This window comes from Hyperolius riggenbachi, chromosome 6 (genome assembly GCF_040937935.1).
Source record: "Hyperolius riggenbachi isolate aHypRig1 chromosome 6, aHypRig1.pri, whole genome shotgun sequence".
NCBI lineage: Eukaryota > Metazoa > Chordata > Amphibia > Anura > Hyperoliidae > Hyperolius > Hyperolius riggenbachi.
Window position 1 is genome coordinate 167,422,209 of NC_090651.1, and position 13,103 is coordinate 167,435,311.

Consider the following 13,103-nt stretch of genomic DNA (forward strand, 5'->3'; position numbering starts at 1 on the left):
TCTCTGTCCACCATCTCCCCTTCTCTGTCTGTCCACCCCCTCCCCTTCTCTGTCCACTGCAGGGAAAGTCCTGTCCTGCTTAGTCATTTCACCCCCTGAATGCTTCCCTAATAAAATTATTCAAAGATTCGGATCAAAAATCCAGATCTTTTCAATGATCCGAATCCTTGAAAAGATCCGGACTTCCCATTTAGTTCGCGTGTAGTGTATACATGTGTCCACTAAGTGGAGCTCGCGTCAGTTACATGTGCTGCAATATCATTCACTCTGATCTCGATTATTCCTGCTTTGGCCTTACATTGTCCCTGATCCCAGCACCACGGTCAGATATGGCGGCCCTTGGCAGCTCATTACACACATTTCGTAGCCTTTTGCGCGAACTACGTCAGTTCCACGGTGCAGATCGGTACAGAAACACGGCGGCATGTAAATACATCCGGGAGCAGTACCGGAAGAACCAGGTAAGCGTCCTGGCCGGCTTTTTGTCGTGTAACTTTGCGATGAGAGTGACAGCCGCTGCACATTAGCCTCTTTAGTCACTCTGCTAGTAGCTTATCTGCAGGCTACGCTTTTATGTTATTATAACTAATTAGTGTAAGGGCTCACACGAGCACCTGGGTGCTCCTAGCTTCAGAAAATGTGTGGGCTTTGGGGGCGGGAGGGTGCAGTAGGCATTTCCTTACCAAAGAGGGCTATCCCCCCCCCCCCCCCCCCCTTTGTCATTGTGGATGCCTTTCACAGATGTGGTGAAATATGTTGCAACTTATCATATTTTGCAACCACTTGCAACTATTTATAGCTTAAACTATCATAAAGTGCAACCTATCCAATTAATTGGAGGTATTGCTATCAGAAAATTCAAACCAAAATTATTATTTAGTAATAATATGACGCTGACATTTTCCGCAGCGCTGTATGGAGTATATTGTCTTGTCACTAACTGTCAATCAGAGGAGCTTACACTCTAATCCCTACCATGGTCATGTGTTTTATGTATGTGTAGTGTATGTATCATAGTGTAGTGCCAATTTAGGGGAAAAACCAGTTAACTTATCTGTATGTTTTTGGGATGTGGGAGGAATACTGAAGTGCCCGGAGGAAACTCACACAGACATGGGGAGAACATACAAACTCCTTGCAGATAGTGCCCTGGCTGGTATTTGAACTGGGGACGCAGCGCTGCAAGGAAAGAGCGCTACCATGAAAAGATCTCTCTTATCTTCAGTGTTGTTGTCCCATGAAAAGATATATAATAAAATATTAATATATGAGAGGTGTACTGGCTTTCTTGAGATACTGTAGGTGGATAATTTGTTTTGTTGTGTCAGTAATGGCCATTTATGTGTAGAGGAGTATTCTGGCAATTGTTGTTCTGAAAACGACTAATGTGCCCAGATGATAGGTGAACTATCTGCCTCTTCGTCTTTTAAGATGGCCATACTGCAATCGATTTTGAGGCCCAAGTGTCCATCCGATTCGATAATTTTATCAAATCGGATGTATATCTGTGCCGCAACAAGCATGCCCGATTGATTTTGGGCTGAAATTGGTCGAATGCATTAATCAAGCTTGCCAGAAAATCTTGGTCTGACTTGATCGGGTGTGCGGCACAACAAAAGTGATAGACCCCTGGCCGCTGTGTATTCAAATCTCACCAGCTCCAGCGACTGTCCAGCTGCTCCAGGTCTCGTTTACCACGTCTCGTTACTCATGTGCTATAGGTGGCCACCACATGGCTGTGTGTGTGATGGTGGTGCTTATTAGGGAGCAGCGGACAAGACTGGGAGAAGGTGGATATTCGCAGCAGCTGGAGCAGGTGAGATTTGAATGCATCTGCACCGGGGGCACATTAACATCCGGGGGCACATTAACATCCGGGGGGACAGCGGCCAGGTGACGTCGCAAGGCCGATTCACGAGATTTCATGCTGAAATTGATTTGCAATCTTCCTGCAGTGAATGGGCAGCTAACAGTTTTCTCTCTGATCAGTGAGCGATCCATCTTTTGGTCGATCTGCCCATACATCACTAGATGTATGGGCACCTTACATGTTTCTAGTGGCTGCTAATGTGACCTTCTAAAACATGCTATCTTCCCTCACCACAGAGTCTGCTATAAGGTAATCTTAAAGGATATATCCAAGCAAAAATCCACTTACCTGGGGCTTCCTCCAGCAGCTCCGCTCATCTCTGATGGCCCGTGGTCCACTGCGCCTGTGCAAACCGCTCTGAGTGGCACTGACATCATCCCGGCTGTACTGCGCAGGCGCATTAGTTCTGCGCCTGCGCTGTACAGTCCGGATGATGTCAGAGCGACCAGCTGGCCCGATGCTGGAGCGCAGAAGAAACCGACCTGGCGAGGTCGTCATCTCCACCGGAGGGGACTGGGAGCCACCGGAGCTGTGGCGAGGGCACAGGACGGATGCAGGGGGCTGGAAGAAGCCCCAGGTAAGTGGATTTTTTATTTTTAAATTGCTTGGACCTTCCCTTTAAATTTCAGTGTAGATAATTTTATCTCTTCTGTAATATTATAATTTTAAATTCACAGGTAACCAGCGAGAAGCTCTGTTTAGCTCAACAAGAACTTCATTTCCAAGCCTCCACTTACTTGTGTCTTCTTCAGAGTGTTAAGAATCATATTATCTTTCATGAGGAATACCATGGCAAAGGAGAGCGTTCCCCTGAAGAAGTTGCCAGTCTTGTGGGCCTCAAATTACCACAGCAGCCTGGCGGAAAGGGCTGGGAAGCCTAATTGACAGTTGTTTGTCATTTGCATCATGTAAATTAGCAATAATCTATGTATGTATATAAATGTATGTGACATTTTTAGCCTGAAAGCAGATCATTGTTTTGTTCCAGTGGTAGAAAGGAAATAAAACAAGCTGTCATTATGTATGTGCAAAGCTGGTTTTGTCTGTGTGTAATAGCAAAGAAGAAAGAAATCTCAACATTCTGGTCTATATTTCATGTTGACATACAACCAAGCTGACAATGTTGCCACAGTGCCAACAGTCTGTAATAATCCTCGGATTGATTTTTGTGCATCAGGGTAACCCCTAGTTTTCCATCATTCCTCGGCATGCTCTCTTGAACCATTCCTGGGGGATTAAAGTGGACTTGAACTTAGAACTTCCTCTCTGCTCTGAAAGATGCGTAAAAACAGCATTATAACCTTTAACCACTTGAGGACCTAGGGCTTTCTACCCCTTAAGGACCGGCCACTTTTTTCCATTCAGACCACTGCAGCTTTCACGGTTTATTGCTCGCTCATACAACCTACCACCTAAATGAATTTTGGCTCCTTTTCTTGTCACTAATAAAGCTTTCTTTTGGTGCTATTTGATTGCTCCTGCGATTTTTACTTTTTATTATATTCATCAAAAAAGACATGAATTTTGGCAAAAAAAATGATTTTTTTAACTTTCTGTGCTGACAGTTTTCAAATAAAGTAAAATTTCTGTATACATGCAGTGCGAAAAATGTTGACAAACATGTTTTTGATTAAAAAAAACCCATTCAGTGTATATTTATTGGTTTGGGTAAAAGTTATAGCGTTTACAAACTGGTGCAAAAAGTGAATTTTCCCATTTTCAAGCATCTATGACTTTTCTGACCCCCTGTCATGTTTCATGAGGGGCTAGAATTCCAGGATAGTATAAATACCCCCCAAATGACCCCATTTTGGAAAGAAGACATCCCAAAGTATTCACTGAGAGGCATAGTGAGTTCATAGAAGATATTATTTTTTGTCACAAGTAAGCGGAAAATGACACTTTGTGAGAAAAAAAAAAAAAAAGTTTCCATTTCTTCTAACTTGCGACAAAAAGAAATGAAATCCGCCATGGACTCACCATGCCCCTCTCTGAATACCTTGAAGGGTCTACTTTCCAAAATGGGGTCATTTGTGGGGTGTGTTTACTGTCCTGACATTTTGGGGGGTGCTAAATTGTAAGCACCCCTGTAAAGCCTAAAGGTGCTCATTGGACTTTGAACCCCTTAGCGCAGTTAGGCTGCAAAAAAGTGCCACACATGTGGTATTGCCGTACTCAGGAGAAGTAGTATAATGTGTTTTGGGGTGTATTTTTACACATACCCATGCTGGGTGGGAGAAATATCTCTGTAAATGACAATTTGTTAATTTTTTTACACACAATTGTCCATTTACAGAGAACTTTCTCCCACTCAGCATGGGTATGTGTAAAAATACACCCCAAAACACATTATACTACTTCTCCTGAGTACGGCGATACCACATGTGTGGCACTTTTCTGCACCCTAACTGCGCTAAAGGGCCCAAAGTCCAATGAGTACCTTTAGGATTTAACAGGTCATTTTGAGAAATTTCGTTTCAAGACTACTCCTCACGGTTTAGGGCCCCCCTCAAATGCCAGGGCAATATAGGAACCCCACAAATGACCCCATTTTAGAAAGAAGACACCCCAAGGTATTCCGTTAGGAGTATGGTGAGTTCATAGAAGATTTTATTTTTTGTCACAAGTTAGCGGAAAATGACACTTTGTGAAAAAACACAATTAAAATCAATTTCCGCTAACTTGTGACAAAAAATAAAATCTTCTATGAACTCGCCATACTACTAACGGAATACCTTGGGGTGTCTTCTTTCTAAAATGGGGTCATTTGTGGGGTACCTATACTGCCCTGGCATTTTAGGGGCCCTAAACCGTGAGGAGTAGTCTTGAAACGAAATTTCTCAAAATGACCTGTGAAATCCTAAAAGCACTCATTGGACTTTGGGCCCTTTAGCGCAGTTAGGGTGCAAAAAAGTGCCACACATGTGGTATCGCCGTACTCGGGAGAAGTAGTACAATGTGCTTTGGGGTGTATTTTTACACATATCCATGCTGGGTGGGAGAAACACCTCTGTAAATGACAATCTTTTGATTTTTTTACACACAATTGTCCATTTACAGCGGTATTTCTCCCACCCAGCATGGGTATGTGTAAAAATACACCCCAAAACACATTGTACTACTTCTCCCGAGTACGGCGATACCACATGTGTGGCACTTTTTTGCACCCTAACTGCGCTTAAGGGCCCAAAGTCCAATGAGTACCTTTAGGATTTCACAGGTCATTTTTGTTTCAAGACTACTCCTCACGGTTTAGGGCCCCTAAAATGCCAGGGCAGTATAGGAACCCCACTAATGACCCCATTTTAGAAAGAAGACACCCCAAGGTATTCCGTTAGGAGTATGGTGAGTTCATAGAAGTTTTTATTTTTTTGTCACAAGTTAGCGGAAATTGATTTTAATTGTTTTTTTTCACAAAGTGTCATTTTCCGCTAACTTGTGACAAAAAATAAAATCTTCTATGAACTCACCATACTCCTAACGGAATACGTTTGGGTGTCTTCTTTCTAGAATGGGGTCATTTGTGGGGTTCCTATACTGCCCTGGCATTTTAGGGGCCCTAAACCGTGAGGAGTAGTCTTGAAACAAAAATGACCTGTGAAATCCTAAAGGTACTCATTGGACTTTGGGCCCCTTAGCGCAGTTAGGCTGCAAAAAAGTGCCAATCATGTGGTATCGCCGTACTCGGGAAATGTAGTATAATGTGTTTTGGGGTGTATTTTTACACATACCCATGCTGGGTGGGAGAAATACCTCTGTAAATGACAATTGTTTGATTTTTTTTTTACACACAATTGTCCATTTACAGAGAGATTTCTCCCACCCAGCATGGGTATGTGTAAAAATACACCCCATAACACATTATACTACTTCTCCTGAGTACGGCGATACCACATGTGTGACACTTTTTTTGCAGCCTAGGTGCGCTAAGGGGCCCAACGTCCTAATCACAGGTCATTTTAAGGCATTTGTTTTCTAGACTACTCCTCACGGTTTTGGGCCCGTAAAATGCCAGGGCGGTATAGGAACCCCAGAAACGGACCCCATTTTAGAAAAAAGACACCCCAATGTATTCCGTTAGGTGTATGGCGAGTTCATAGAAGATTTTATTTTTTGTCACAGGTTAGTGAAATATGACACTTTGTGAAAAAAAAAAAATCAATTTCCGCTAACTTTTGACAAAAAATAAAATCTTCTATGAACTCGTCATACACCTAACAGAATACATTGGGGTGTCTTTTTTCTAAAATGGGGTCCGTTTCTGGGGTTCCTATACCGCCCTGGCATTTTACGGGCCCAAAACCGTGAGTAGTCTGGAAACCAAATGTCTCAAAATGACTGTTCAGGGGTATAAGCATCTGCAAATTTTGATGACAGGTGGTCTATGAGGGGGCGAATTTTGTGGAACCGGTCATATGCAGGGTGGCCTTTTAGATGACAGGTTGTATTGGGCCTGATCTGATGGATAGGAGTGCTAGGGGGGTGACAGGAGGTGATTGATGGGTGTCTCAGGGGGTGGTTAGAGGGGAAAATAGATGCAATCAATGCACTGGGGAGGTGATCGGAAGGGGGTCTGAGGGGGATCTGAGGGTTTGGCCGAGTGATCAGGAGCCCACACGGGGCAAATTAGGGCCTGATCTGATGGGTAGGTGTGCTAGGGGGTGACAGGAGGTGATTGATGGGTGTTTTTAAGGTGTGATTAGAGGGGGGAATAGATGCAAGCAATGCACTGGCGAGGTGATCAGGGCTGGGGCCTGAGGGCATTCTGAGGGTGTGGGCGGGTGATTGAGTGCCCTAGGGGCAGATAGGGGTCTAATCTGATAGGTAGCAGTGACAGGGGGTGATTGATGGGTAATTAGTGGGTGTTTAGGGTAGAGAACAGATATAAACACTGCCCTTGGGAGGTGATCTGACGTCGGATCTGCGGGCGAACTATTGGTGTGGGTGGGTGATCAGATTGCCCGCAAGAGGTAGGTTAGGGGCTGATTGATGGGTGGCAGTGCCAGGGGGTGATTGATGGGTGGCAGTGCCAGGGGGTGATTGATGGGTGGCAGTGACAGGGGGTGATTGATGGGTGATTGACAGGTGATCAGTGGGTTATTACAGGGAAGAACAGATGTAACTAATGCACTGGCGAATTGATAAGGGGGGTCTGAGGGCAATCTGAGCGTGTAGGCGGGTGATTGGGTGCCCGCAAGGGGCAGATTAGGGTCTGATCTGATGGGTAACAGTGACAGGTGGTGATAGGGGGTGATTGATGGGTGATTAGTGGGTGTTTAGAGGAGAGAATAGATGTAAACACTGCGTTTGGGTGGTGATCTGATGTCGGATCTGCGGGCGATCTATTGGTGTGGGTGGGTGATCAGATTGCCCACAAGGGGCAGGTTAGGGGCTGATTGATGGGTGGCAGTGACAGGGGGTGATTGATGGGTGGCAGTGACAGGGGGTGATTGACAGGTGATCAGTGGGTTATTACAGGGAAGAACAGATGTAAATATTGCACTGGCGAATTGATAAGGGGGGGTCTGAGGGCAATCTGAGCGTGTAGGCGGGTGATTGGGTGCCCGCAAGGGGCAGATTAGGGTCTGATCTGACGGGTAACAGTGACAGGTGGTGATAGGGGGTGATTGATGGGTAATTAGTGGGTGTTTAGAGGAGAGAATAGATGTAAACACTGCGTTTGGGTGGTGATCTGATGTCGGATCTGCGGGCGATCTATTGGTGTGGGTGGGTGATCAGATTGCCCGCAAGGGGCAGGTTAGGGGCTGATTGATGGGTGGCAGTGACAGGGTGTGATTGATGGGTGATTGACAGGTGATCAGGGGGGATAGATGCATACAGTACACAGGGGGGGGGGGGTCTGGGGAGAATCTGAGGGGTGGGGGGTGATCAGGAGGGGGCAGTGGGCAGGGGGGGAGATAAAAAAAATAGCGTTGACAGATAGTGACAGGGAGTGATTGATGGGTGATTAGGGGGGTGATTGGGTGCAAACAGGGGTCTAGGGGGTGGGCAGGGGGGGGGTCTGAGGGGTGCTGTGGGCGATCTGGGGCAGGGGGGGGAGAAATCAGTGTGCTTGGGTGCAGACTAGGGTGGCTGCAGCCTGCCCTGGTGGTCCCTCGGACACTGGGACCACCAGGGCAGGAGGCAGCCTGTATAATACACTTTGTAAACTTTACAAAGTGTATTATACACTTTGTATGCGGCGATCGCGGGGTTAACATCCCGCCGGCGCTTACGTATAGCCGGCGGGATGTTGCGGCGGGCGAGCGGTAACAGGCGCCGACGGAGGATCGCGTCACGGATGACGCGATCGCTCCGCCCATGCCCTTAAATGGACCGCCGCCTCTGTGGGTGAACCGGTCCTTAAGGGCTCCACTTCCCGGCCGCCTCTGTGCGTTAGGCGGTCGGGAAGTGGTTAAAGTAACACATTTTGTTACAGCTTACTGTAAATCTGCGGTGTTTCTAATTTCTGCTTAAAGGGAACCTAAACCCTAGGAAAAAAAAGTTTCACTTACCTGGGGCTTTTAACAGCCCCCCTGCAGCCATTCTGTGCCCTCGATATCACTCCTGGATCCTCTGGTCCCCCGCCAGCAGCTAGTTTCGTTTTTGCCGACTCGGAGTCGGTGGGCCGCCACGTGTATCGTTACCGCAGTAACAGGATGCTATAGCGGGTGTCAACATGTATCTTTGTACGCGTTGACACCCACTATAGCTTCCTGTTATCGTGGTAACGCGTGTAATGATACGCGTGGCGGCCAGCCGACTCTGAGTCGGCAAAAACGAAACTAGCTGCCGGTGGGAGACCAGAGGATCCAGGAGTGACGTCAAGGGCACAGGATGGCTGCAGGGGGCTGGTAAAAGCCCCAGGAAAGTGAAACTCATTTTTTTCCCTAGGGTTTAGGTTCCCTTCAATTGAAGCAGACATATTGTTAACATCCTGTGCTTTCAAATGAGATTATCTGCCATAGCAGTCAAGTGACAGGGGAGAGATCAAATTACAACTTGTAATTAGGCACAAATGAGGGGGAATTAGACAGGCTAAACGCTCTAAATACATACAGGGTGCATTACTCTGTTTTTCTCTCCTGTATCCGAGTATAAAAGTTAAAAAAATCCACTTACCTGGGGCTTCATCCCGCCCTTGGCAAACATCCTGTGCCCCCGCCGCAGCTCCGCTCCCCGGTGGCCCGGAGTCCCCTCCGGTACCAAAGGCCTACTTGTGTTCCAGTGCGCGTCTCATGTAGTCTCGCTGTCATCCGAACTGTACTGCGCAGTGAGACAAATGCTGAAGCGCAGGAGAAGCTGGCCTGGAAGACAACCTAGCGAGGTCAACTGAGCAACCGGAACTGCGACGAGGGCACAGGACGGCTGCCAGGGGCTGGAGGAAGCCCCAGGTTAGTGGATTTTTTTTTATTATACTCAGACCTTCCCTGTAGGAGGGTGCAGGAATAATGGTGGTAGAATATTCATATAGTATATTTATTCATATAGTAAAATATCGGTAAAATTTACGGATATCTTATGATGACCTAAACTCTCCCTACTCTCACACACAACCCTTCTGTGGTGGAACTTCCCGGCACATAACCTTAACCCTCGGCTTCCTGTTGATAGCAGGTGCTTTTTTTCAACTGGAAAAGGGTAAAATTCAGTGTAAAATACCTGTTTCCTATGTCGTTGTCACTTACTATACGTATTATTAATCTAACAGATCTGTCAATTAGCGAAATAAGTAGGTAGGAGGAGAATCGCTCAAAGGGTATAGCAGTGTGCCACATGTACGATCCTGGGTACTTTTGAAATTGCACTGCAGTTATCCTGGTGGAAGACATTTATTCAAAGAAAAAAAAAAGTTTATTGAATCAGGATAAAACATCTGTAAAGTGAACCTGAGATGGGGGATTAACAATAAAATATACATACCTGGGGTTTCCTCCGGCCTGATTGCTCCCACGGCATCCTCTCCTTCCTCTTCACTCCCCCTCAATTGGCCCCGGAAAGTCGCCTGGGCCAAGTGCGCATGCCCGGACACGCGTGCTTCCACAGTGTTTACGCTGCTCGGAGTGTTCTGCGCAGTACTACTGGCTGGATTGCACATGCGCTGATTGGCCCTGACTGATGCATTTTCTAGGTCCAGTTGCAGGCGAACGGAGAGGGAGAAGATGACTCCGTGGGAGTGATCAGGCAGGAGGAAGTCCAGGTATGTATATTTTATTGCAGGGGCCCCATCTCAGTACACTTTATTTATTTCAATTTTCATCACCCAGCAGGCAAAAAAAAATGCCTTGGCTTTACTGTAAAGGACCTATGTCGCGAAAGTCTTAAAATTTTAAATATATGTAAACATATACAATTAAAAAGTACGTCTGTCCCAGAGTAAAATGAGCCATAAATTACTTTTCTCCTATGTTGCTGTCACTTACAATAGGTAGTAGAAATCTGACAGAATGGACAGGTTTTGGACTAACCCGTCTCCTTACAAGTTGTAATCACAGGGATTTCTTTATTTTCAAAAAGCACTTAGTGATGTAATCACAGGGATTTCTTTATTTTCAAAAAGCACTTAGTGATGTAATCACAGGGATTTCTTTATTTTCAAAATGCACTTAGTGAATGGCAGTTGCTCCGTCCAACTCCCAAAAAAGTGTACTGTGAGCAGGAAGGCTGGTCAGCATCTTTTGTATACATCTTTTTCAGGGAGTGACATTTCCTCTTTATGTGTAATATTTCTTCTCAGAGTACCATTATCACAAATTCTTTTAAAATATATGTACACATATAAGATGTAAATTTGAAAAGGGTAAAATGCAGTGTAAAATACCTGTTTCCTATGTCATTGTCACCTACAATACATATTATTAATCTTAACAGATCTGTAAATTACCAAAACAGGTAGGAGGCATACACTGGTAAGACTTTGGAAATGGATCGGTCCGATCCATTTATAGTCTTGGAATGTAGATTAGTATAGTACATCTCCTAATGGGGGATTAGGGATCCAGCAGCTGCTGGAGACATACGTAAACCGCGCTCTTCTCTTACGTTAGACTGGCTCCGACTGATGGAAGTGATGGGATCCGGTTCCAGAAGCTGCGGGCAGCGGAGGACGACGGTGTGGGGATGGAGGAAACACTAGGTATGTATAAACTTTTTAATTCAGCTCTGAGTCACTTTAACCTCCCTGGCGTTCAATTTCCCCAGGATTTCTGTGCAAAAAGTAGTTCAATTAATTTCCAATAACTTTCAAGCATTTTTTTTTGTAATTTTTTTTTAATATTGAATTCAATACAGATTATTGTATTGAATTCAATAATAATAAAAAAATGTTTGCTGCCAGATGTTGATGACGCTGTGTGACCCTGGTGTCATCACCACCGATCGCCGAGGGACATGTCATTGCCGAGGGAGAAGCAAATCTGCCGAGAGACATGGAAGAAGATGCTGGGGAAGCTATGAGAGGTACGCGACGAGGGATCAGCTCACCAATTATTTTTTATTATTTAGTATTTATATAGCGCCGACATATTACACAGCGCTGTACAGTGTGTATGTATGTATTTATATATATATCTTGTCACTAACTGTCCCTCAAAGGAGCTCACAATCTAATCCCTACCATTGCCATATGTCTATATTATGTAGCGTAAGTACTGTAGTCTAGGGCCAGTTTTTTAGGGGGAGCCAATTAATTTATATGTATGTTTTTGGAATGTGTGAGGAAACCGGAGTGCCCGGAGGAAACCCACACAGACACGGAGAGAACATACAAACTCTTTGCAGATAGTGCCCTGGCTGGGATTCGAACCAGGGACCCAGCGCTGCAAGGCGAGAGAGCTAACCACTACGCCACCGTGCTGCCCACCAATGGTGAGTATAAGAGCCACCAAGTCTCTCCCATGTGCGTGATGCAGAGTGTGCATTGGAAGCTAAGCTTCCAATCGGCAGTTTCTAGGCTAAATGGGAGGGAGGGTGTAAAATTGCACCCCCCACCTGTGAGCTCGAAAACATTTGTGATGCAGTATTTACCCCCCCCCTCCCCCTCCCAGTATAGGTAGCCAGCTATAGATGCTGTAGTATAGGTAGCCAGCTATAGATGCCGCAGTATAGGTAGCCAGCTATAGGTACCGCCAGTATATGTAGCCAGCTATAGGTGCTGTAGTATAAGTAGCCAGGTATAGATGCCACCAATATATGTAGCCAGCTGAAGGTGCCTCAGTATATGAAACCAGGTATAGGTACTGCCAGTATATGTAGCCGGCTGCAGGTGCCACAGTATAAGTAGCCAGGTATAGGTGTAGCCAGCTGGAGGTGCCCCAGTTATCCCCAGTGCTCTGCAGGAAAGAGGATATACTCACCGTGGCCTCAGTCCAGCGGCAAGCACAGAACCTCCCCCAACGCATACAGCTCCATCTATTGTCTACAGTACCGTGACACGGCTTGATGATGTCATCAAGCTGCGTCCGGGTACTGTAGACCATAGATGGAGCTGTACGCAGCAGTGGAGGATCTGTGATTGCCATTGGAATTCGGCAACTTTGAGTAAGACCTCTTTTCCAGCAAGCGCCAGGGATCTGGGGGGGGGGGGGGGTGAAGGCGTGGGGAAAATGGTGATGGCATTGGAGGGAAGGAGGGGAGATTGCTGCAGGAAAGAGAAGACGTTGCGGGATTGCTGAGGGGGGTTCAATGCAGGCAAGTGATCGCTGAGGGGCAGATGGCTGCAGGTAGGCCGCTGCAACTTCTCTGCCCCGCCGGCTCCACGTGGGTTCCCTAGGATGGCTGGATGCTTTGTTGGCACACTGTGGATAGCACAGATCACTACCCACAGTGTACCGACAGGCATCCAGCCATCCTAGGGAATCCCATAGAAGTTAAAAAAGTGGAGTCGGCAGGGCAGAGCAGCTAGAAATCTTCTTGGCGGCATGGATGAGCCTGACTTGATAATGATTTCAGCATGTTTTTGTTGGATGAGTCACGCTCGTCCTTACCGCTAGGGAGGTTACAGCAAACCCGAACTGAAAAATAAAAGTGAAAATTAAAGTGGACCTCCAGACTAAAAATCTACTCAGCAGCAGCACTGAAAAGGCTTGGTGTTTCTTTAACAGTTTCACGGCATCAGAACTTTGTTTTTCTTACCTAAGGCTCATTTTTAGCTGCACAAGCTAAGCTCTGCCCCATCAAAGAAATCTGCCTGGGCATTTTTCCCCCGATGCTGTGAAAAGCATGATGGGATTTC

The 13,103-nt window shown here is 46.1% G+C and overlaps 1 protein-coding gene across 1 annotated transcript; it reads left to right on the plus strand.

Annotated features, from left to right (window-relative positions):
- Positions 1-259: 259 nt before the first annotated feature.
- On the plus strand, positions 260-2,902 carry FMC1 (formation of mitochondrial complex V assembly factor 1 homolog). The gene is made up of 2 exons (XM_068242670.1): positions 260-461; positions 2,548-2,902. Exons 1-2 carry the CDS (start codon positions 330-332, stop codon positions 2,749-2,751), a joined length of 336 nt encoding a protein of 111 aa, XP_068098771.1. The 5' UTR covers positions 260-329; the 3' UTR covers positions 2,752-2,902.
- The last annotated feature ends 10,201 nt before the right edge of the window (positions 2,903-13,103 follow it).